Source organism: Castanea sativa, chromosome 10 (assembly GCF_040712315.1).
Source record: "Castanea sativa cultivar Marrone di Chiusa Pesio chromosome 10, ASM4071231v1".
Classification (NCBI taxonomy): Eukaryota; Viridiplantae; Streptophyta; class Magnoliopsida; order Fagales; family Fagaceae; genus Castanea; species Castanea sativa.
Genome location: NC_134022.1, coordinates 20,889,626 through 20,914,644, shown reverse-complemented (window position 1 = coordinate 20,914,644; position 25,019 = coordinate 20,889,626). Strand labels below are relative to the sequence as shown.

Sequence of the window (25,019 nt, the reverse complement as noted above, 5' to 3'; positions counted from 1 at the left end):
AATTCGTGGGATCATGGATGAAGAAAAAAATTGGAGAGTGGAACCGGATGAGATTGCAGCTCACTTGATCAACTACTACCAAGAACTCTTCACCTCCTCCAATCCGACCACACAAGGAGTAGCCCTGGCACATATCCTTAAGGTCATTACCGAACACATGAATGCAGCCCTAATTGCACCTTTTCATGTTGATGAAGTAAAAGAAGCTCTTAAGCAAATGGACCCTCTTAAAGCACTTGGACCCGATGGCATGCCACCATTGTTCTACCAACACTTTTGGGGTATAGTTGACAATGATGTAACGAGTTCTATACTATCATGGCTCAATTCAATTACTCTTCCATACCCTCTAAATCGTACCTTCGTCACACTCATTCCTAAGACAAAAAACCCTGAATATGTCACCCAATACCGCCCCATTAGTTTGTGCAATGTCCTTTATAAAATTTTCTCTAAAGTTCTTGCAAATAGACTTAAGAAAATTTTACCCACTATCATCACTGAACACCAATCAGCCTTTGCCAAAAATAGGTTGATTTCGAACAATATACTTGTTGCATTTGAGTCACTAAATAGTATGAAAAATATAAGTACAAGAAAAACAGGTTATATGGCCATTAACCTTGATATGAGCAAGGCATACGAACCAGGTGGAATGGGGGTACTTTGAAAATGTCATGAGAAAAATGGGCTTCAATGAGAGATGGATTGGATTGATTATGGTATGTGTGAAAACAGTCACTTATTCCATCATGGTCAATGGGGAACCCCAAGGATTAATTCACCCCACTAGAGGAATTCACCAAGGAGACCCCTTATCTCCTTTCCTCTTCCTTCTTTGCACGGAAGGTCTCCATAGTCTCATCCAACATGCAGCAAGTGTGGGGGAGATAAAAGGTTTTTCTCTTTGTTAGAGGGGTCCAGCACTAACCCATCTTTTGTTTGCAGATGATAGCCTCCTTTTTTGTAGGGAAACAAGAGATGAATGCAGGAAACTTATTGACATCCTTGAGACTTATGAAGGAGAATCAGGCCAAAAGGTGAACAAAAACAAAACAGCCATATTTTTCAGTAAATCAACCGACGAAGCTACCAAACAAGAAATTAAGGCTGCCTTGGGTCTACAAGAAATTGTACACTTTGAGCAATACCTTGGGCTGCCATCTTTGGTGGGTAGGAGGAAGAAGGAAGGGTTCAATTTTATTAAGAAAAATATATGGCATAAGTTACAAGATTGGGAAGGAAAGCTCTTGTCTCAAGCCGGTCGTGAGGTCCTCATAAAAGCGGTCATTCAAGCCATACCAACATATGCTATGGGATGCTTCAAACTCCCATTGGGTCTTTGTCATGAAATTGAGACCATGATTAAGAAATTTTGGTGGGGCCAAAGGGGGAATAAAAGGAAGATACATTGGTTGAAGTGGGATGAGTTAACTAAATCAAAATCGGAGGGGGGTTATGGGATTTAGAGACATTGCCATGTTCAATGATTCCTTGTTGGCAAAAAAAGCTTGGAGACTCTTGAAAAATCCCAAGTCCTTATTCAACAAAGTCTTTAAGGCTCGCTTCTTCCCAAATTATACAATTATGGAGGCTAAACACACTAGTGGTGGTTCACACACTTGGAATAGTATCTTACATGGAAGAGATGTCTTACTTAGGGGCTGTTGGAGGATTGGGAATGGCAAGGCAATAAGCATATGGCAACACCATTGGTTGCCAAGGAAGCATCCACCGCAGGTTCTCTCACCTATGGTTGATTCTTTGGCAGATGCAAAAGTGGCAATTTTGATTGAGGAAACTTCTAGGCAGTGGAACCATGAGATGATAGATGGTATCTTCACTCCTATGGAGGCAAAGTTGGTCAAAGCCATCCAACTCTCACGGTATGAGGCAGAGGATAGTTTGTTTTGGCCTTTCACAAACGATGGCATTTATACTTCCAAGTCCGGGTATAGGTTCTTGAAAGCTGAAGATCAATCCGAGGTTGAAGAGGAGCAAAGGGCGTAAGAGCGACATTTGGGGAGGACAATCTGGTCTGTCCAAGTTCCCAACAAAATCAAAAACCTAATGTAGAGGGCATGCCGAAACTCACTGCCCACAAAGGAGAATCTGGTGTGTCGAACAATCATTGACAACTTGACCTGTGATCGCTGCAAGCAAGCTTCAGAGTCATCACTCCATGCTATGTGGTCTTGCCGAGAATTAGATGTGGTTTGGGAGGATGATATGCAATGGCAATGTAGAAGAAACCACACCTTTGTGGACTTCAAGGAGTCATTATCATGGCTCATTACTAACCAGTGAGACCTGGAGTTTTTCTTCACCTCGGCTTGGCTGATCTGGACTCAAAGGAACTTGCTACGTTTGAACAAAACCACCATTAGCTCTCATCAAATTGCTGCAACGGCAAAAGAGCGTCTCGCCGAGTTTGCACTGACTATTCCTAGGCCACAATATCCACGGGTTGCAAGCACACCCTTTCAGACCAGATGGCTGCCTCCATCACAAGGATTGGTGAAAATTAATTGTGACGATGCTACATTCAAAGACCAAAAAAAATCGGGCATAGGCGTGGCGATTCGAGATGAAAACGGTATGGTTTTGGCTTCAATGGCTAAGCATTTACGACAGCTATACACGGCTTTGGAGATAGAGGCCATGGCACCTTCAACAGCATTGACCTTTGCAACACAGGTGGGATTCCACAACGGCATCTTGGAGTCAGATTCACTAGTGTTGACTACGGCGTTGATCAATAACAGCACCTATCTCTCCACGGATGGTTTGTTAATGGAGGATATTAGATTTAATGCTAGTTATTTTAATCAATTACTTTACTCTCATGTAAAGAGAGAGGGTAATAAGGTTGCACATAAGTTAGTAAGACATGCTCTTTGTATCTTAGATTTTTCAGTGTGGATGGAGGATGTTCTACCACCCATACGTTCTGCTGTACTAGATGACATTGTTGGATTTTCTTAATAAAGTTTGACGTGTTCACTCTAAAAAAAAAAAAAACATTTTTACAAAATGTTAATGTGACCAACCTCTTATTGATTTTCATTAGTATGATCATATGTGATATTGTTAATACCAAATGTGATGTTGGTATCATTTAATATGATAATTTGGTTACTTGTTATATAGCAAGTTGACTACCTAAAAGAACCATACTTAGCAAAAAAATAGGGTTCGATTCGATCAATAATGGGATTCTTGGCTCGAAAGAAAGGGACTATGACATGGACCATAGAATTTCTTGTTTGATTAAGATCATCTAGATATTTGAAGATAATTTTGTTAAAGATTTCTTAGTATCTCTTAATTCATGATTAAATGAATAAATATAATGTTATCATATCATCAACATTTAAACAAGTATCGTTTAACACTATTTTGGTGTCTATCAAACTACTAATTATGTGACAAAATATGAACATTTAATTTAATGATTAATGGTTAAAATTTTAAGAAATCTATGTGTTGAAATATGAAATTTAAAAGTAAAATGTGTTTATATAAAATTAAAAAAAAAAAGTTCAAGCAAGATTTATGAAAGAATATAAATTTTGGACAAGTTCATGGGACAAAAAAAAAAAAAAAAGGCCCTTCAAAATTAATTATAAAAAAATGGTGCAAAAAAAATAATATTGCAAAACCCCACACACACTCACCTCACGTGAGTGGGGGTTGTTTGTGGCAATACCGCCACAATGGCAATATGTCACGCCCTCATTCAAAAAAAAAAAATGTAAGTGGGACGTGTGGCTGGATAACTTCCTGCCACACGCACCACTCAACAGTTCCCAAAAGCAATGCACCTAAAATTTAGCTACAGCGGTACCGAAAGCTAGTGCAATACTGTAATTTTTCTTTTTTCTTTTTTTCTTTTTTTTGGTAGTTTTGGCCCATGAACTGGTCAGTTTTAGAGAAAAAATAGGAGAAAATTGCTTCTCAGTTCCTCTATAAATTTGAGCGGAACACCTGCAAAAATAAAAAAGGGGCAGAGACAGGCTGATAAAAAAAGGCAGATACGAAAAAAGAAAACGTAAGGAAAAGAAAGAGAAGTGAAATACACAAAAAAAAAAAAAGAGCAAGTACACACCCAAAAAAGACATAGAGGGAAGAAAAAAAGAGAGACACAGATAGAGAGAGTAACCTCAAACAAAGGAGAAATACGCAACATAGATTTATATATGGGATTTCATCAGTCATTTTCTTTTCTAAATCTCTCTCTCCCTCATTCTCATATATGAATTATTGTGTGGTAATGCAAATAGGATCAAGTTTCATGGAGAGTTTCTAACTCCAAGTATGAAGCTTTAAATACGAGTTTTTGACTCGTAACTCCTATTTGTACATTAATAAATAAAAATTCTCTCAAGTTGTGGTGCACTGTTCTTCTCTAATGGAGTCTTTGACTTTATCTCATTAATGGAGTCCTTGACTCTACCCATCAATGGAGTCCTTGACTCTACAAAAATAATAGAGTCTTTGACTCTACCCCATTAATGGAGTCATTGACTCTACCCATCAATGGAGTAGTTGACTCTACAAAAATAATGGAGTCTTTAACTCTACCACATTAATGGAGTCCTTGACTCTACCCCATCAATGGAGTCCTTGACTCTAATATTTTTTTAGTGGAGTCCTTAGACTCCACCATATTAATTATGACGAATTCTTTGGGATTATTAATTCCTTAAATAAAATTAGATTTATTAATTCCTAAAATAAAATGACCATAAACATTGATTTAAGGAAATTTTCTAATTCCAAATATGTTCACAATGATTAAATTGCTTCAAATGAGTTTTCTTTTCCTTAATTAAATTTGGGAATTTCAATCAAAATGTCATTAAAATTCCTACAAAGAAGCAAATGAAAGAAAGAAAAAATTGCTTAGACAATTTAATTTCTTAAAGATAGAATCCTTGGTTCAATTTCCATAAAAATATGGTCCATAACTTATCTTTGAGATTAAAATCAATTGTCTCACCCAAATTCAAAAATTATGTTAATACTTAATTAAACACCAAGTATTGACTTAAAGATCCATCATTTAAAATTGGACAAAACCATATTTGAGACTTTAAATCTAAGACCTCAAATTAAGAACTACGAAGTGGCTTGATTCCCGCCAAGGGTACGTAGGCAAACTAAACAAATTATTAGGTGCAGCCACAAATAAATAAAAACACATATCCCCTCAAACATAAAAATAGATAAAGTCATGTACAAAGATAACGTGGTTGGAATCAAAGGGTTTTCCCTTTAAATAAAGGGTTGTAATTAAAAAATACATTATCTTAAATGGACACTAGTTCACTACTCACATCAATAAAAATCATAGACCAAAAGGCCTATGGGTGAAATCATGTTTGATGAATTGTTAAACATAATTTGACAACGTTTGTTAAACATAAGTTGACACAAACATAAGTTGACAATGTTTATTAAACATAATTTGACAACGTTTGTTAAACATGATCTAACATTTATTGTTAACAATCTTCGTCAACACTATGGTTCAATTCCCAACTTTTTTTTTATGAAAGGAAAAACTTTATTGAACCAACTAACAAATATGGAGGAGCTCCATTAACCTTACAGGCTTAGCCTCCACATAAATCACATTTACAAGAACTGAAAAGTCATGCCCTAAATTATAAGAGTCAAAGAAGGTATTAAGCATTGACCACCAAGCTAAGGTATAAGCAGCTATGTTTGCTTCTCAATCAATGTTGTTAAAAGTGCGCCTATTGAGCTAAGGTATAAGTAACTATGATTGCTTCTCAATCAATGTTGTTAAAAGCGAGTAAAGTGTAATTAACCTCAAAGCTTGAAACCCCAAGCTCTCAACACTTCGTTAGGCCAAAAAAAAAACTCATTTAATGTAGCACTTAGACACATTTTTTTGGAGCTTTTTGAAAAAGCACAAAGCATTCCTAGATATGGATCATCAAAATTAATTGCTTGATCTTGAAAGAAATAATATAGACCAATGAATTACTACACAACTACTATCCTTAGGTGTTGAATTACACAAACAAATTTTTTTTTTTTTTACATGTCATATAACATACAAACAAGGTTAATTTATATTTCTTATGTTTTTTGGCCTTTGAATTTTAGATATATGCTGATTGAATCATATACATTATTTGATTATAATTATCATGGTTATATTCTTTTAAATTACAAGAGAATTATACAAAATATGTTTAAACTATCTATGATTAGATCATTATGATATTAACCACTAATAATTGTTATTAATTTACTATATAAAAATTTTAAGAATTGAAAAACTTACGTAAAATTTGAAGTTACTAAAATTATACAATTTTTTTGAGAAACAATTATACAATTGCTTCTATCAAATAGGTAAAATATACAAATTTTGAGCTCTTATTATTTTTATTATATGTTACCAATGTTTCTATTAGAAAATAGTGCTCTTTACTTCAATCCAGTATGTGCTTGCATTTTGCACCTGGGCTCCAAGAGCCTATGCGCGCTTTTACCAACATTGTTCTCAATTGTCCCAGCTCACATTAGCATCATCAAAACTTTACAATACCATTTTGGCACCAGCAACAAAGTTTTTAATTGTCCAAGAAACTGAAGAATCATGGCTTCTTAGACTTCAATACAACTGCTCCCCTTCTATATATAACCAACCTTCCAAGATTTGCTTAGGAAGCCAGTTTTAATTCTCACAGGATAGCCTTAACTTCAGGTTGGATATGAGTGATGGTGTCCAATTTCTTTGTAATGAGTCTAATGACAAACACTAGCTCTCCAATCTCTGGCTACAGCAACACTAGAAGAGTTTTAAGACCCCAATTGCTGCATCACAATTAAGCTTGATTGCACTTGATAATTAATAAATTAAAATAAAAAGAAGCTTGATTGCACTTTGTTGTGGCTTAGCCTTGTCATAGTTCAATGCTCTTGGAAAATCTTTATAAGACTTCTGCAAACCTGTTCATAGTGCAGGCCTTTATTCTCAAATACAGTCTGGTTTTTGCTCTCCCAAACCCACTTAAAGACTAACTAGTGCACCAAATAACAAGAGCTTGCTTCTTTGCTCCTTATCAGAATTAGGAATCCAGGGGGGTCAAATAGGATATCCATCCATTGATCTAGAGAAGAATCCTGAACTACATCAATTTTAATATTTCACCAGTTCCCATACCATAATGCTCTTACCAAATGGCATTGCAAGAATAGGTGAGAGGCAGTCTCTTTTTAACAATCACATAAGAGGGCAGCTAGGATCAGCTTCTCTAGAAAACCTGTTTCGCTTATTATTCGTGGGTAGGATGTTGGTTGAAATTCTCCATAACAATAGCTTGTGTCTCTCATGAAACCTGGACTTCCAACTTTGTCATAATTCCTAAGAAATACTCTTCGAGCTTCAATTTCAATATGACCTTTTTGCGGTGACGAATAAAGAGGGACAAAATCGAGTCATAATCTTCTATCACCACCTTTCTATTATCATTTCTAGCTAGATAATATTCCAAAAAACAAATTTATTGATAATGAAGTTAAAGTATAGACACATCTCTGCTGTCAAAGCAGCAGAGAAACATCTTGACAAATCAAATGACACATATTTGAGGATTGAGCACTAAGCAAATTTACATTTGTTTGTTTACAATAATTATGGTACATATAATAATCATATAAGCTTATATATATCCTGACTTTCTTAAAATTAAAAAAATAAAAATAAAAATCTCAACCCTCCAAAGATCCAACCCCATATTCTCCTGACAGAGTCCATGTAATTGTCAATACTGATTATAAAGAAACACTCCAAATGTCAAGTTGTCATCAGAAAAACAAAATTTTAAAATTAGAATCCACTTCGATATCACATGAACAACATTTTTTTTTTTTTTTTTTGATAATAAGAAATCTTTATAAAACAGAAGAAAATTAAGAACTGGATACAAAGGAAGCAGAACCAATCACATGAAACATAACAGCATGATTCAACTCATACAAAAAATGAAATGTAACAATATAAAAGAAGGGTCAAAATTAGGTACGGTAATTTAAGTGTAGTATATTCAATTTCCCAATTAAATTCAAAGTTTCAAACACCATTTATATTTCATCGGCTAATGCAACAAAGCGTTTGACTTTAGTTAAGAAAAATTATTGGTAGTCCCAGAGCAATCTTCCGAATCATAAGAGTCTGGAGCATTGCTCTAAAAATACCCAATAATTACCCTATTGTTAACCTACTAGCATACTACACCTTTGTTACTGTACATAAATTTTCCCATATCCGAAACTCATGTATGTATATTGATCTGAGAAAGTTGAGGTAACCCCAAAAAAGTAGCACACTGACACTGGAAAAAAACTAAAAAAAAAAAAACTAAAAACCCAATATTCCACGTCAACCTAACTCCAAAATTCAAATCATCCACTCCCCATGTCATCATTTCCCACCAAATCACAGAATCAAAATCGAAGCCCCCCCCCCCCCCTTGCCACGTGGAAGCAACCGAAGTTAATTTTCCTCACGTGAACTCGCACTCCCATTAACCACCATGTGATCAACCTCATGAGCCCCAGTTTCATCCTCATCATCATCGTCCACGTCATCATCAAGATCAAGATCATCCTCATCAGACGACAGAGGGACGAGCCAGCACGTACCATGCAAATGGCCATTAACACAGACAAAATACTCCAAGCCGCCGTGATGGGAGCCGAGCCGCCGAGCCGCGCTTTTAGGAACAAGCCGAGCCGAAGTCATGCTCCACACTGGGGCCCCACAATAAGGACACCTCACCTTTTCCTCGAGCTCTACCTGCCGTCCGATCAAACACGCTCTCGTCCTCGATTTCAAGAATCCCTTAAATACCCCTCTATAAACCCCCAAATCATCTTCCTTGCCACTGCCACTCGGGTTCGGGTGCTCACACGGGTCACTAACGTACAACAAATCGCCCCGGCATTTCTTGCTCAAAAAACTCCGACCCGAAGTTTTCGAAAACCGCGAGGCCTTCACGAAGTGACCCGGCAAGTCCCGACTCAGCTTGAAATTCCGAGTCGACTCGCTGCCGCAGCAGAAGAAAAGGAGCTTCGCCAGCGCGTGCCATCCACCGCCGATCCGGTTGTTGGTCGACCCGTTCGCCAATGTGGATACCATTCTCGGAGCGCGATGAACGCAGAGCTCGCGCCAAAGAAGCCGGTTCGCTATGGCCCGGAGCTTCCGGTTCACTGAGGAAGTCGAACACAGAGTATGTATGTCCCATTTGATCGACTCGAAGATCAAAACCAGTACTCGCTCGTTGATAATGGCTGACTCGTCCGACTCGGAGCCTTGACTCGGTCTGAGTCGCGTGTTGGCATTGGCACTCATCCTAATCCTAATCCTAATCCTAATCCAAGTTTTCAACGGTTTCTTCTTTCCTAACGGGCTTCCTATATATACGGTTATTTTTGGGAAAACGTGGCGTGCGTGGATTGGTTCGTACAGTGCCTTAGATACTGGTTTAGGAAATACTAACGTGTCGATTGTTTATTGGCTTAGGGACGCGTGTTGGCATTGTATTGCTGAGACACTGTGATAGAGAATCGAGGAATTACGTCAGGGTCTGGATTTGAAGGCGGAGAATCATGGACACGTGTCCCACTGGGGGCTCTGATTCGAAAAAGATCTTTTTAAGTGGCTCAAAAATATCTCAGGTTCTACGTGTTGGACTCTTTTTGCGCGTTTTGACACGAGTCCACTTGAATTATCCGCTTTTTTTTTTTTTTTGCTCTACTAGTAATATTCCACACGTGGGTATAGGGTTGGGTTACACGTGTAATTCGTAGATTAAATTTATTATTTTAGAAGTTGATTGTGTTTTGCACCTTTGGTAGTGTTTTTTAGGTGCACAACGTTTTTCTTGGTTTTTTCTCAGAGCATTTGCATCTGTTGATGTAAAACCTTGTATAATAGAAAAAAACACAAATTTTACACATGTTATCTCAAAAATACTTTACATTAGTGCTTTTAAAAGTGTACATATTTACACATTTGCTATGGTAACTGTGCATATATGCATAGTTACTGTAGTTCTTCCATTATTATTTTAGTATTTGTTTCTCTCTCCTCTCTGTTTCTCTCAGATCAACTCTCTTTTTCTCTCTCATCTCTGTACCTGACTCTCACCTCACTCTCTTTCTCTCGTCTCATAAATCGCTAGAGGCGTCAATCTCTAACTCAAGCTTCAAGTCGAAGGTGTCAATCAATGCTTAGTGCTCAAGATAGAGGCATCGATCTTGTTGCTTAGGGCGTCGATCTCATTATTTGATCAGTGGGTTCAAGCTCTAACTCAAGCTTCACCGTCAGCTTCACCGCCAGCTTCGCCATTCGCTTTAATCTGCGTGTTGGGTCATCGTCGTCGCTCGCTGCATGTTGGGTCATCGATGTCCCTCACTCTCTCTGACCTTTACCGTTGTCCCTCACTCTCTCTGATAAATGAGTTTTTGGATCTTTGGATTTGGGGTTGATGATGGTGATGATGGTGGCTCGGTTGAATGGGTATGTGAATTTCATTGATGGTAGCTTGGTTGAATGGGATGGTGGCTGGGTTGTTGTGTGGCTTGATGATGGTGGTTGGGTGGTTGGATGATGGTGCCTATGTGAGTTGTCTTGGGTCTGTGAGAGAGATGACAGTGCGAAAAAATGAATATTTTATTCAATAAATGTGTAGAATAAATAAATTGATGTGGGTGTTTTATAAAAATTGGTGTATAAAATAAAAAAAAAGTAAATTTTAAATGTGCAAATTTACAAAAATTTTGCATCAACTGATGCAAATGCTCTTAGAGGCACAAAAAAAAAAAACGATATAATTTAGCTTGTTGGTTTGGCTGTAACACTGAAAACATTTTTGATGAAAAATTTTCAAATATTTAGTGTGACATACAAATGTTTAAGTACTGCTAAAATTGTTGCATTCTCAATTATTATTGTTGGTGACAGTCTAGTCGCCAAATGGAGAAGGAACGAATTCACCTCCATATGACTAACTTGCAATTATTGCTTTCTACCTATCAAAGATGGTGGCCGATCTAATCACCATATGGAGAGAGAACGAATTTACCTTCACATGACTAACTTGCAATCACTAGTGATACGAGAGTCACACTTATATTTTTGTAAGATATTTTACGATAGAGAAACATTATTCTAATAGTTTTTTTTTAAAGTGTTGTTATTACTCACTATATTTTTTAGGTCATAGCTGCTAAATTCTATTTTTAGGATGGTGACTAGGTATTCTTGATTTTTTGAGTCTAATGTTTAAATTTTCTGACATATTCGATGATTCAAGTTATTTGAATCCGTGGTAAACACTAATTTTATTAGGTAACAATCTAATTTAATTATATATTGTAGCAATTTTTTTGCAAAAAATATAGTACTAAAAAAGAAAAAAGAAATGTTCCTAAACATTCATATGGTAATTTTATTAGCGTCGATCACGTGGTTAGGGAATGAACGAAAAGTCCAAAAAGTGAAAAACGGGCAAAAAGAGTTTGGAGTTTGGTAAACAAAACAAGAGAATGGGTAGGTGTGCAAAAACTAACGTTTACTTTGTCAGGAGACTCAGGACCATGATATGGGGGATTCAGATCAGGTGCAATACCTAGAGTATTGCACCTCGTGCAATTGTAATTAAAGGTTGAGATTGAAAGTTAAAAAAGTAACTTTCAATCTCAACCATTAAATAAAATATATTAAAAGAGAGTTAAAAAGTTAAAATTAAAAAGTAAAAAAGGTAAAAAAATTGAGAGGAAAAATGGGTAAATTGCACCAGGTGCAATACCCTAGGTATTGCACCTGATCCAAATCCATGATATGGGATGGGCTTGACCTCAAAAAGCTGCCTGAGGATCAGTTTGGTCTATTGTAGATTTTTTAAACTCTCATGTTGGCCTTTTTCGTTTCGATTATGCGATAGAATCAAACGTGCATCATTGGGCCGCGTGTCCAAGAACAAAAAATTGACCCTTTAGGGGGCACGTGGCACACCAGCATCTTCTCGTTGGGTAATGATGTTATGGACTGAAGTGACTGTGTGTTGTAGTTCGGAGGACACGTGGTGGGCAACGAAGCTACCCACTAGACTTTGTCTGGACACGTGGCTAATTTTTCAATTTAACAATGGACTACTTTTTTTATTCTATTCTCTGCTTTTTTTCCTATTGTTGTTGGGGTTGGGAAAACATATACTCCTTTTGTTGCTTTTGTGCGATCACGATGGCTACAAAGTGGGGTCAAAACAACGTGTATCCTACACGTGTCCTGATTATTATTGGTATGGCATGAATAATCACTTTCACAACACAACAAAGATATTGATATAAAATCTTCTAAGTTCTGGAAGTGGATTAAAAATATTCATTAGATTAACATTTCAATGTAGACCCAATTCATTATTTCGAAAAAAAATTGCTTAAGCAAGCAATGCATCATCAAGCAACCCCATGTTTGATCCCAATAAATATTTAAATTATAGCTAAACGTTGTACAATGTTTTTGGTGAATGACGATTCATAACAAAAATGTCCAAACAAACTAGTTCATGTAACATTGAACAAAGTAAAATGATGATGAAGGGTCTGAAATAATCAAGTGAGCCGAATAAATGGGTTAGCCGAATAAAGTTCAGTCTTCCAATTTTAGAGGAAAAAAATGGTGATACAAATTACCATTGGTTAGGTTTGAGCTGGTAAAATTTGGAAATGCTCTTAAAGATTGGTTATTGGTATCAAGTATTGTGATTTTGACTCTTAGGGGATATGATGAGAAGATATGAATACAGGAGGGCTTTGGCCATATAACTACAAAACGTGATGTTTTCTAAGTGACAAGATTCTACAATAGTTTTATACTGTTATGTGTACTCAGTGAAGTTCCGTGATGCCGATATAGAGTTGTGTGTGTGTGTGTGAGAGAGAGAGAGAGAGAGAGGGGGATGGTCCGGATGGATTTGGGGATCCTATAGAATAAGAGCATATTTGGTAGATTGTAATAGATATTGTAATATGATAGCTATTTTTATAATTTTAGCTATTCAGTAGTTTGGTTATGTTTTTATTATAGGGAATAATCATTCCTTATATTGCTAATTTTTAAAATGAGGAATTACTATTTCTCTCTAAAAGGGATGTAAACTATTTCTTAAGTGTGTTTAATAATTTCTGAAATTAATATATTTCTTAATAAACAAATTTTTCATATGCACATAATAATTATGGAAAATAAATCATCAAAAAATAAACCATCTCTCTCAAATTTAAAAACATATTTTCTTGAAAATATAATTGTTTGAGTAATATATTTTCTAAAATAGATCTTAAGTTTTATTCTAATGTTACAACTCACAATCAAACTTATGAATAGTTTTAGTTATTCTATTACAACACATTTTATTCCTACTTCCCAGTAATAAAGATTACAATTCCAATTGTAATCCCCATTCAATATACCAAATATGCCCTAAATATAATTACACAATGCAATTGTGAGATATTAAATTTTGGAAGGTAAAAAGTAAAAATTAAATAAAATTTGAAAGGTTTTTTTTTTTTTTTCCCCTATCCAAGAGCTGAGATTAACAGAGAATTTGAACTTTTAAATCCCACCTTTTTTTTTTGTTAAGAATCTCACCTATTTAATCACTATTGCATGGTGCAACAGTCTATTGCACCAGATGTAGTTCCAAGAGCAACTATTAAATTGTTTTCAAAAAAAGAAAAGAAAAAGGAGCAACTATTAAATTCAACGCTCTGGTGAGTTCATTCTAGCTGCACGATTTCTAACCCCATGGTTTCTAAATATGGAGGCCATGGCAAGAACCTTCAAACAGTTGTGGAAATCCACGAATGGTTTCAAGATTCGCAACCATAATGATCACAGGGTTCTGAAAGTCTCTGTGAAGCTGTCGGTGAAGTGCAGAAATCTACGAAAGTAGTGGACGATGAGGGAGGTTATTTCATCCGAGTTCGAATTCTAATAGATGTTACACTACCTCTTTGCAGAGGCAGGGTAATCACAATGGATAATGGAGACAAGAATTGGGTGAGCTTCAAATATGAACAATTGCCGAATTTTTGCTTCTAGTGTGGACATCTGACTCACAGTGACAAGAATTGCGATCTGTGGCTTGATAGCAAAGGCACACTCCTACCAGAACAACAACAATTTAGCTCTAGTTTGAAGGCAACTCCGTATACGACAGTGGGAAAGTCAGTCATTTATGTCCCTAGTTTTTTCAAGGGCAGGAAATCAGGTACACATTGTTGGATAAATTTCAACAATTTACTTTTGTGATAAAGCAAAAGAAACAATACACAGATCTAAGAAAAAAACAATAATACAAATAGATGTGATAGGAAAAAAAAAATAAACAAATACTAAATATATTTAAGAAGAAATTTGCAAATAATTAAAAACTCACAGACCAAATGCGTGAATGATGGATGATTCAGATCAAGTCTTGTGTTTGACACAATCTCCTTAAAGTAGTGCCCCTCACACAATCACTGTGGTGCTTTGAGACTCACGGACGTCTGCCTCATAGGATAAAATGATCTACAGCACAAAAACGAAGCACACAAGGTCATGCTCTACGAACTACTCAATGTCTCTTTCTCTCTCTTTAACACAAAATGAAATGCACAAAAATATTCTCACTGGGAGAGTTTTTTGAAAGGTAGTTTTTTATGAATGAGGAATTATGAAAAATTATACGTAACTTAAAACTGAAACACTGTTTCAGAGATAATTGCTGTATATAGACTTACTAACTCAAAAATAAAATAATAATATATTATTATTAATTGGATAAATAGGCCTAGTCCACACATACCTAAAGCCCAACCCAATATCCAACCCAAAATTCATATTCTCTATCATTTTTAATGTGGGACTCAAGGATTTTCACCACTTTAATATCATGTTCAAGTTGTCACTTTAGGAGTCAATTTCTTATTCACTCCATACTAACAATCCCCCACATGAATGGAAATTGATAAAGCACAATGCAAATGATGATGCAGACATAGAAAGAGTAGAAGAAAAGAGTACTGTATCGGGAAAGGTGGCTTTTAGCTTTGAACCTTCCTTTGTGAAAGACTATTGGATATACTAGCTAATCAGTGAACACGATATTTTTAAACTGTCAGCCGTTTATGTATACAATAGAATTCACGCAATTCATTTTTGAACATTTTTCATTCTTATAGTTGTGTTCATTTCAGCCCTGAACATATCCTAGTAAATTCATGAAGTGCTTTGGAGAATTCAGCCTTGAAATTCTCATGGAAGCAGCCCACTTTACACTCATATAAGTGACTCTAATCAAGAGTATTCTGCTATACCCCACTTGGAATTCTAAGATATAAGAATCATTAAAAGCAAAACTTACCCTAAACATCGCTTATAGGCATCACTATTTCATCATAGGAACAGGTGGGAGATGTTATCTCCATAGTGATAAAACTAGTCTCCACGATCCGGTTGTCTCTTTGAACCTAGATCTTGGGATCTCCAGTCAGCTAGGTTAGGTTGCCATCCCGGAGACTTTTATGTTATAGTCTTTAACCCCATTCCGCTCGATGAGCAGTTTACTTGCTCTCTACTCAAACTTTTGGTTAACAGATCCGCTATATTTTCTTTCAACTTTATGAAGTCAATGGAAATAATTCCATTAGAGAGCAACTGTCTCACGGTATTATGTCTTCGACGTATATGTCGAGACTTACCGTTGTACATATGACTCTGTGCCCTACCAATAGCTGATTTGCTATCACAATATATACAAATAGAGGGCACAGGTTTTATACATTGGCATATCCTCCAGGAAATGACGAAGCCACTCTGCTTCTTTTCTTGCTTTGTACAATGCAATAAATTCTGATTCCATTGTGGACCTAGCAATACATGTTTGTTTAGAAGACTTCCAAATACCGCTGCACCACCAAGAGTAAAGACATATCCACTCGTGGATTTAATGTCTTTTGTGTCGGATATCCAATTAGCATCACTATACCCTTCTAGTACAGCTGGATACCGAGTGTAGTGCAACCTATAGTTTAGGGTGTATTTCATATACCTCAAAACCCTAACTAATGTCTTCAAGTGGTCTTCTCCTAGATTACTAGTGTATCTATTCAGTTTGCTAACAGAATATGCTATGTCTGATCTAGTGCAATTCATTATATACATAAGACTGCCTATTATTCTCGAATACTCCAATTGAGATATTCATTGCCCTTTATTCTTAGTTAGATGTAAATTTACATCTATAGGTATTCTCACTGGACTGTCATCATATTTCTTGAATCTCTCAAGAACTTTCTTAACATAATGTGATTGAGATAAGACAAGTCCATCAGATTTTCTAGAAATCTTCATTCCTAGTATCACATCTGCAACACCTAAATCTTTCATGTCAAATTCACCAGTCAACACTCTCTTGGTAGCTTTGATGATATTATTATTGCTACCTATAATGAGCATATCATCAACATAGAGACACACAATGACATAGCCATTTGTAGTATCTTTAATATACACACATTTGTCACACTTATTGATTCTAAACCCATTTGACGTCATTGCATTGTCAAATTTCTCATGCCATCGCTTTGGAGCTTGCTTTAATCCATAAAGAGATTTAACAAGCCTGCACACTTTCTTTTCTTAACCAGGAACAATGAACCTCTCTAGTTGTTCTATATAAATCTCCTCATTTAATTCACCATTCAAGAATGTTGTTTTTACATCCATTTGATGTATCTCTAGGTTATGCAATGCTGCAATAGCTATCAACATCCGAATGGACGTTATTCTTGTAACAGATGAATATATGTCAAAATAATCCACACCTTCCTTTTGTTTGTAACCCCTTACAACAAGTCTTGCCTTGTACTTGTTAATAGATCCATCAACCTTTAATTTCCTCTTGAATATCCATTTATATCCTAGAGGTGTATAACCTGGTGGAAGATCCACTAGTTCCCATGTATGATTTTGAAGGATGGAATCTCACTATTGACATATAAGTTAGAAAATTCGAACAAAACGATTTTGATATTTTAGCCCTCTTACTACATCTAGACTCAACCTCATTCCTCTCTTCCATCAACTCTTGATCATGAGAGGTACTAGACGTAAACTCAAAATTTCTCTTAAGAAAACTTAATACTTGTGTGGATTTGTAATGAAATGTTTCTTCAAAAAATACTGCATTCCTTGATTCAATAATAATATTCGCATTCATGTCAGGATTGTCACATTTATGAATTAGAAACCGATATGCACTACTATTATGAGCATAACCAATGAAAACACAATTCATTGATTTTGATCCTATCTTTATCCTTTTAAGAGTAGGGATATCCACATTTGCCAGACACCCCCACACCTTTAAGAATTGATAGGAAGGCATTTTATCTTTCCATAATTCATATGGTGTCTTCTTGGTTTTCTTTCTAAGCAATTTATTAAGAATATAATTGGCGGAATAGCTTCCCCCCACAAGTTTTGCGGTAAACCGAAACTTATCAATATCGCATTCATCATATCCTTCAAGGTTCTATTTTTCCTTTCAACAACTCCGTTTTGTTGAGGTGAATAATGTGCAGTGGTTTGATGAACAATATCATGCTATAAACATAACTCACTAAAAAGTTATTCATATTCCCCACCTTCATCACTCCTTAGAACCTTAATCTTTTTGTTGAGTTGATTCTCAACCTCATTGTTATATTGCATAAATGCCTCAATTGTCTCATCCTTACTCCTTAGCAAGTACATATAACAGTATCTAGTGCAATCATTTATGAAAGTGATGAAATATTTCTTACCACCTCTAGTTTGTATAGATTTCATGTCACATACATCACTATGTATTAAATCTAGAGGTTTAATGCTTCTTTCAACTGATTTAAAAGATGCTCTAGTCATTTTAGCTTCCACACAAATTTCACACTTATAATTAAAATCAATTTTATTTAGGCAATAAATTTTAATTTATCAATTTATCTAAAATATAATAATTAACCTGACACAATCTACCATGCCAAACATTAGATAACTCAAGCATGTAAACAGAAGATGTACTCTTATTATTATCAATAGCAGTTATTACATTCATCTTAAACAAGCCATTGCTCAAATATCCTTTGCCCACATACATTTCACTCTTAAAGAGAGAAAATTTATTAGATTCAAAGACCAACTTGAAACCACTCTTGCTCAACAATGAGCCAGATACAAGGTTTTTTTGAATTTCTGGCACATGCAGTACATCTTTCAAAGTAAGAAACTTGTCTATAGTCATTTTGAGCACAACCTTTCCAATTCCTTCAATCTTAGAGTTTGAGGAATTTCCCATGAAATTTTTTATGACCCACAGGATTATATGTAGAAAATATTTTCTTTTTTAAACATACATGGCGAGTAGTCCCAGTGCCCACCCACCATTCCTTGGTATTTCCTCCTACCAAGTTCACTTCAGAAATCAACGCAAAAATGTTTATGTTGGTTTAAGCCACAACATGATTCACAACAATTTTGTTTGACACTTGTGTTCAACAAAATTCAAACAAATTAAATCCTCAAAACTAGCCAAGGTTAAGAATAAATATAAAAATTAACTTCCAAAAGTTACTGTGCAAAAAAGAAAGTCAAGCCAAATTTTTTTTCTTTTTTTTTTTCAACACCAAATTGCAGAAAAAGAGCAGCACAATACATACACACTAAACTACAGAATCTATATAATGCCCAGCCAAGCAAATAAGGCAAAAAAGCTTAATATTATATAATATAATCAAAACCACCAACACTGTCAAGCATGAAATCAACTTTATCCAATGCTTATAATAATATCAAAAACACTAAACCAATGAAGCTATACAAATATCTACAGTGAACCCACAAAAACAAAAATCTACGAACAATAACAATGGTCAAACCGACACCAAAACATAATGGAAGACAAAGACTAATAACTTTATAGAAAAACAAAGAAGATAGATATTCACGATAAGATAAACACAAACCCAGTTTTGCGCAGGAATACAAACAACTGCCGATTTAGCGTTTTTTCAACAAACACAAAAATCCCTTTCACCGTAAAACACAAAAATAAATTAAAGAAAGTTTTCTTTAAGATTGTTAGATATATTTCAACAATTTATTTTTGTAATAAAGCAAAAAGAACAATACACAAATCTAAGAAAAAAAACAATAACACAAATAGATGTGATAGACAAAAGCAATAAACAAATACTAAATATATTTAAGAAGAAATCTGCAAATAATTAAAAACTCACAGACCAAATGCGTGAAGGATGGATGATTCAGATCAAGTTTTGTGTTTGACACAATCTCCTTAAAGCAGATTTCGCCCTCGCACAATCACTGTAGTGCTTTGAAACTCACGGACTTCTGCCTCCCAGGATAAAATGATCTATAGTATGAAAACGAAGCACACAAGGTCGTGTTCTGCGAACTACTCAATGTCCCTTTCTCTCTCTTTGACACAAAATGAAATGAACAAAAATATTCTCACTGAGAGAGTTTTCTGAAAGGTAGTTTATTTATAAATGAGGGACTATGAAAAATTATACATAACTTAAAACTGAAACACTGTTTCAGAGTTAACTGTTGTATATAAACTTACTGACTCAAAAATAAAATAATAAAATATTATTATTAATTGGATAAGTGGGCCAAATATACACATGCCTAAAGCCCAACCCAATATCTAGCCCAAAACTCATATTCTCTATCATTTTCAATGTGAGACTCAAGGATTTTCCCCACTTTAATATCATGTTCAAGTGGTCACAATAGTAGTCAATTTATTATTCACTCCATACTAACACATATAAACCACAGGAAGCTCGGGCACAATCTGAATCGGTGGTGGGAACACCGATGAGTGGTCCATTGGAGGTGATTCTGTTAGACATGGAAACTAAAACCGATGAGGAAGGAGGGGAAGGCATTAAAGTTGGTGATCTGGAAAATTCTGAAACCAATAAATTGGAGAATGCGTTACCACCCAAAATTGATTCCTTTCCAAATAGGGACTCTATCTTCAATGGATCCACTCCTAATTTATCTCCAATTAATTCGGTGGTACATTCAAAGGCTGAGACCTCATTCCTTACTTCAGTTACATCGGCAGAATTATTTGAAATTCAAACAAAGGAAATTGACGACAACCTGATTAAATATGGTCGGCATACTGGTGAGGTGATGAAACCGCTGTCATCAATAAGTGGGAAAATAAATCTTCAATCTCATCGTGATGCAATCCTTGAAGGAAGCAAGTCACGTGAGGGGAGTAAGCAAGTAACACGTGAGCCACAATCAGAAAATACATGTGGGAAAAACCTGAAGGATTCTCCAAAAATTAACCCTACCTCCAACATCAACTTGAGTGTTAAAGGGAGATTCAAGAAACAAAATAGTGCAGGGGTTAGTGTTGGCAGCACCAATAGCATACCTATTTGTGGCAAGCAAAACTGAGATGATCATCTGGAGTTACCTGGCAAACGTAGATTGGTTTCGAAAGATGATGAGAATTTTTCTTATTCAATGGTGGAGACTATGGTTCAGCCCCGCCAATCGCAATGAGTTGCTTAATATGGAATTGTTATGGGCTTGAGAAACCATGTACAGAAAATGAGCTTGCTGAGATTGTGCTGGCAAAAGATCCATCTGTCGTGTTTATAGCAAAAGCATGGGCAGATGCAAGACTAAAAGATGTGAAAAGGAAGATACAATTAGAGAATATGTTTATAGTCCCAAGAACAAATAGAGGCGGCGGTTTGGTGCTGTTTTGGAGATTATTAATAGTTGTTACAGTTGAGGGGTTTGATAAAAGTCATATTGATGTGATAATCAATAAGGATATGGAAGATGAGTGGCGTTTCACTGGCTTTTATGGTGAACCAAAAACTTTCAAAAGAATTGAGTCTTGGAACCTTCTTCGAAGTCTAAATCAGAAGTTTTAAATTACATGGCTATGTGCAGGTGATTTTAATGAGTTAATTAGAAGCGATGAAAATTTGAGGGGGAGTAGGAGGAGTCATAGTCAGATGCAACACTTTCGGGAAGCGGTTGAATGCCTGTGGCTCTATGGACCTTGGCTACTTGGGTTCAAAATATACTTGGAGCAAGCACTTCGCTAATGGTAGGTCAATTTGGGAGAGGTTAGACAGAGCCTTTTGCACAAATGAGTGGCTCCAAAATTTTGCAGGTACTAAGGTCCATCTCCATCACTTAACTTGTACTACTTTGGATCATATCCCAATATAGATAGTGCCCGATGGTCTTGAACCCCCTCCAATCTCAAGACCCTTCCACTTTGAAGAAATGTGGCTAACGAATAAGGGTTGTGGAAGAACTGTAGAAGCAGTATGGAGAGGCTCACTTCCATGTGATCCCAACATCAAAGTGATGAGAAAAATTGATAAATGTGGTCTCGAATTAACTCAATGGAGCCGGAAGGATTTTGGGAATGGAAGAAGAGAGTTACTTAAGAAGAGGAAACTACTTGCTAGGTCCGAAAAGGAGGCCATCCAATCTAGTGTCAATTTCAAAGTTAGAGAGCTTTCAATGGAGATCAACGAGTTGATGATAAAAGAAAACAAAATGTGGACAGAGCAAAAAGTTTCTGGCTGGTTGGGGGCGACAAGAATTCCAAATATTTTCATAGCAGAGCAACACAAAGGCACCGTCAAAGTAGAATCACAGGCATCAACAATTCACTTGGAAGATGGGTTCATCATTCTGAGGAGATAGCCGAAGCTTTCATTGAGTTTTATCAAAATCTCTTTACCTCATCAAATCTAGTTCTTGGAGACAATGATATAAACTCAATTCCAACACTTGTCACAACCGAGATGAACAGCCAATTGTCACAGGAATTTATGGAGTGGGAAGTGCAAGCAGCGCTTAAACAAATGCCTCCTCTTAAGGCTCCAAGTCCTGATGGTATGCCGCCCCTCTTTTATCAAAATTATTGAACTCTTGTTGGTGAAGATGTGACAAATACTATTTTATCTTATCTCAATTCAGCAACTCTCTCTCACCCATTGAATCATACTTTCATCTCCCTAATCCCCAAAATAAAAAACCCAACCTCCGTTTCTGACTACTGACCTATAAGCCTTTGTAATGTCCTTTACAAAATTTTTTCAAAAGTTTTAGCTAATAGACTCATAAATATTTTACCGTCCATTATTTCAGAACACCAAAGTGCTTTCACAAAAATTAGGTTGATTTTTGACAATATTCTTGTAGCCTTTGGAACCATTCATAGTATGAACAATCATAAATCTAGCAAATATGGTTATATGGCAGTGAAATTAAACATGAGTAAAGCATATGATAGGGTGTAGTGGTCTTTCTTGGAGGAGGTTATGAGAAAATTGGAGTTTAATAAACAATGGATAACCCTCATGATGATTTGTGTAAAATCAGTCTCATATTCGGTTCTAGTGAATGGTGAACCAAAGGGGATGATAAGGCCTTCAAAGGGAATTCGCCAAGGAGACCCCTTATCTCCCTTCCTCTTTTTACTTTGTACAAAAGGTCTTCATAGCCTTATATCTAAGGCAGCACGGGAGGGGACTATCCATGGATTTGGCTTAAGTAGAAGGAGTCCAAAACTAACTCATTTGCTATTTGTAGATGATAGCTTACTGATTTGCAGGTCTAGCAGGAGTGAATGCCAAAAAGTTTTGCAAATTCTGGAGTCCTATGAAAGTATGTCGAGCCAAAAACTTAATTGAGGCAAAACTTCCATCTTTTTTAGCAAATCCACCGCAAATATTGTCAGGGCAGAAATAAAGGAAGCATTAGGAATGGAAGAAATAAAACTCTATGACAAGTATTTGGGCTTGCCATCACTCATAAGGAGGCACAAAAAACCAAGCTTTGATTATATCAAAGAAAGAGTTTGGAGAAAATTGCAAGGGTAGGAAGAAAAATTATTGTCACAAGCTAGAAGAGAAATCTTGATCAAGGTGGTGGTCCGAGCAATTCCAACCTATATAATGTGTTGCTTTAAACTTCTACTTGGTCTTTGCAATGAAATTTAAGGGCTTATTCGCAAATTCTGGTGGGGGCAAAGAGGCGATTGAAGGAAGATTCATTGGGTTAGATGGGAGGATATGTGTGAGCCAAAATCTAATGGTGGTATGGGTTTGAAGGAGCTTCCTCTCTTTAATGACGCACTTCTTGCAAAACAGACTTGGCGACTCTTAGACAATAAAAACTCTTTGTTCTATAGAGTTTTCAAAGCTAAATTTTTCCCAAACTACACTATTATGGAAGCTAAGGAGGGTCATGGGGGATCTTATGCATGGAAGAGTATATTGAAGGATGGAGAGGTCATCAAATGAGGGGTCAAATGGAGAGTGGGAAATGGGAGCTCTATTAAGCTTTGGGGTGAAAAATGGCTGCCCTCACTTACTGCCCCAAGTTTGCAAGGCCCTTTGCCAACTGAATTGCAAAATGCCACTGTAAGTTCACTCAAAAATCCTTTCACTCGTGCTTGGGATATTTCTATTCTGCCTAATGTGTTCAGCCAAGAAGTATCTGAGCAAATTCAGAAAATACCTCTAAGCTAAAACACATGTGAAGATGTCCTCACCTGGCCCTTTGTTCAATCCGAACAATGCTCAGCAAAGTCAGGTTATTTTTTCCTCAAAACTGAAGCTCGGAATAATACTACACTGAGACAACAGCAGATAGGACTAACAAACTCTCTATGGAAAAGTATTTGGAAGATAGCACTGCCTTGCAAGGTGCAAAATTTTCTGTGGAAGGCCTGCCGAAATGCAATTCCCACCAAGTCCAACCTGGTCCGTTGCTGTGTGATTGAGGATTCAACCTATTCTCCATGCTCCCACCATCAAGAAGATGTCCTTCACGCCTTGTGGTCATGTCCAAGTCTGGCGCAAGTTTGGGATGATGATCCACAATGGAATTTCAAGAACACAATCAGGTTTTAACATTTCTCACAACTTCTGCATCATGTTCTAGAGTCAGACTGCAATGTGAAATTTTTCTCAATGCTGGTATGGACAATATAGTATAGACGAAACAAGGCCAGAACCTTTCCACCAGCTATGCCTTTAAACTTGGTTCCTCAGCGAGCTTTGAATCTCTAATGGACTTTCGATCAGTCCAGCCAAGTTTCAGCTCCAGTCAGACCTCGGGTTAGGTGGTCTCCTCCACCTGATGAATTCTACAAAATAAACTTCGATGCAGCTGTATTCCATGAAGATAACATAGCAGGTATTGGCATGATTGTCCGTGATAGCAGTGGCTTGGTAATGGCATCCCTTTCTCATAATATACCTTTCCAGAACTCGGTTGAAGAACTAGAATCATTGGCGGCCTGCAGAGCTCTTGAATTTGCTTTAGAGCTTGGATTGGACAAAGCAATTCTAGAAGGTGACTCTTTGACTGCTCTTAAGGATGACTCAGCATCTCTGGCTTCTTTTGGTCTTCTAGTTCGAGATGCTCAAAGTTTGGCAGGCTTATTTAATTGTATTTGCTTTTTACATGTTGGTAGGGATGGTAATTCTATAGCTCATAACCTAGCTAGACATGCACGTCATGTCACTAGTTTTTCTATTTAGATGGAAGATGCTCCTATCCAAATTCTTGTTGCTTATCAGGCGGATTTGCCTATTAATAATATTCATGAACTTCTTTCTCAAAAAAAAAAAAAAAAAATGGGCTTATTCATTTTTGCCTCAATTCCTACATGTGTGCAAATAGTCTCCCTGCTCTCAATTTTGTTGTCTCAACTCTCTTTCTATTGTGGTAAAGGCATAATCATTATATAAGAAAATCACGTGTTTTAATTGTACATATTATTTTCAAGAGTCTTATAACTCAATTAACTCAATTGGTAAAGACTCTAATGGTTGAATAAGAAATTTGGGGTTCA

At 36.3% G+C, this 25,019-nt stretch overlaps 3 protein-coding genes across 3 annotated transcripts; 2 read left to right on the top strand and 1 right to left on the bottom strand.

The window, feature by feature from the left end:
• The first annotated feature begins 1,458 nt into the window (after positions 1 to 1,458).
• LOC142612204 (uncharacterized) lies at positions 1,459 to 2,985 on the top strand. Its single transcript, XM_075784319.1, has 2 exons — positions 1,459 to 2,006; positions 2,355 to 2,985. Exons 1-2 carry the CDS (start codon positions 1,459 to 1,461, stop codon positions 2,983 to 2,985), a joined length of 1,179 nt encoding a protein of 392 aa, XP_075640434.1.
• Positions 2,986 to 7,965: 4,980 nt separating this feature from the next.
• Positions 7,966 to 9,515, bottom strand: LOC142612771 (EID1-like F-box protein 3). The gene has a single exon (XM_075784924.1). The coding sequence runs from the start codon at positions 9,392 to 9,394 to the stop codon at positions 8,537 to 8,539; it is 858 nt and encodes a 285-aa protein (XP_075641039.1). The 5' UTR covers positions 9,395 to 9,515; the 3' UTR covers positions 7,966 to 8,536.
• Positions 9,516 to 21,957: 12,442 nt separating this feature from the next.
• On the top strand, positions 21,958 to 24,705 carry LOC142612203 (uncharacterized). Its single transcript, XM_075784318.1, has 3 exons — positions 21,958 to 22,048; positions 22,770 to 22,822; positions 24,247 to 24,705. The coding sequence occupies exons 1-3, from the start codon at positions 21,958 to 21,960 to the stop codon at positions 24,703 to 24,705; spliced, it is 603 nt and encodes a 200-aa protein (XP_075640433.1).
• The last annotated feature ends 314 nt before the right edge of the window (positions 24,706 to 25,019 follow it).

Coding starts and splice junctions, on each gene's coding strand:
- LOC142612204 (XM_075784319.1), top strand. CDS start 1,459: ATGGGATTTAGAGACATTGCCATGTTCAATGATTCCTTGTTGGCAAAA. Junction 2,007..2,354: donor GTTGAAGAGGAGCAAAGGGC/GTAAGAGCGACA, acceptor CTGGACTCAAAG/GAACTTGCTACGTTTGAACA.
- LOC142612771 (XM_075784924.1), bottom strand. CDS start 9,394: ATGAGTGCCAATGCCAACACGCGACTCAGACCGAGTCAAGGCTCCGAG.
- LOC142612203 (XM_075784318.1), top strand. CDS start 21,958: ATGAACAGCCAATTGTCACAGGAATTTATGGAGTGGGAAGTGCAAGCA. Junction 22,049..22,769: donor TAAGGCTCCAAGTCCTGATG/GTATGCCGCCCC, acceptor ACTGATTTGCAG/GTCTAGCAGGAGTGAATGCC. Junction 22,823..24,246: donor AATTCTGGAGTCCTATGAAA/GTATGTCGAGCC, acceptor ACTTTCGATCAG/TCCAGCCAAGTTTCAGCTCC.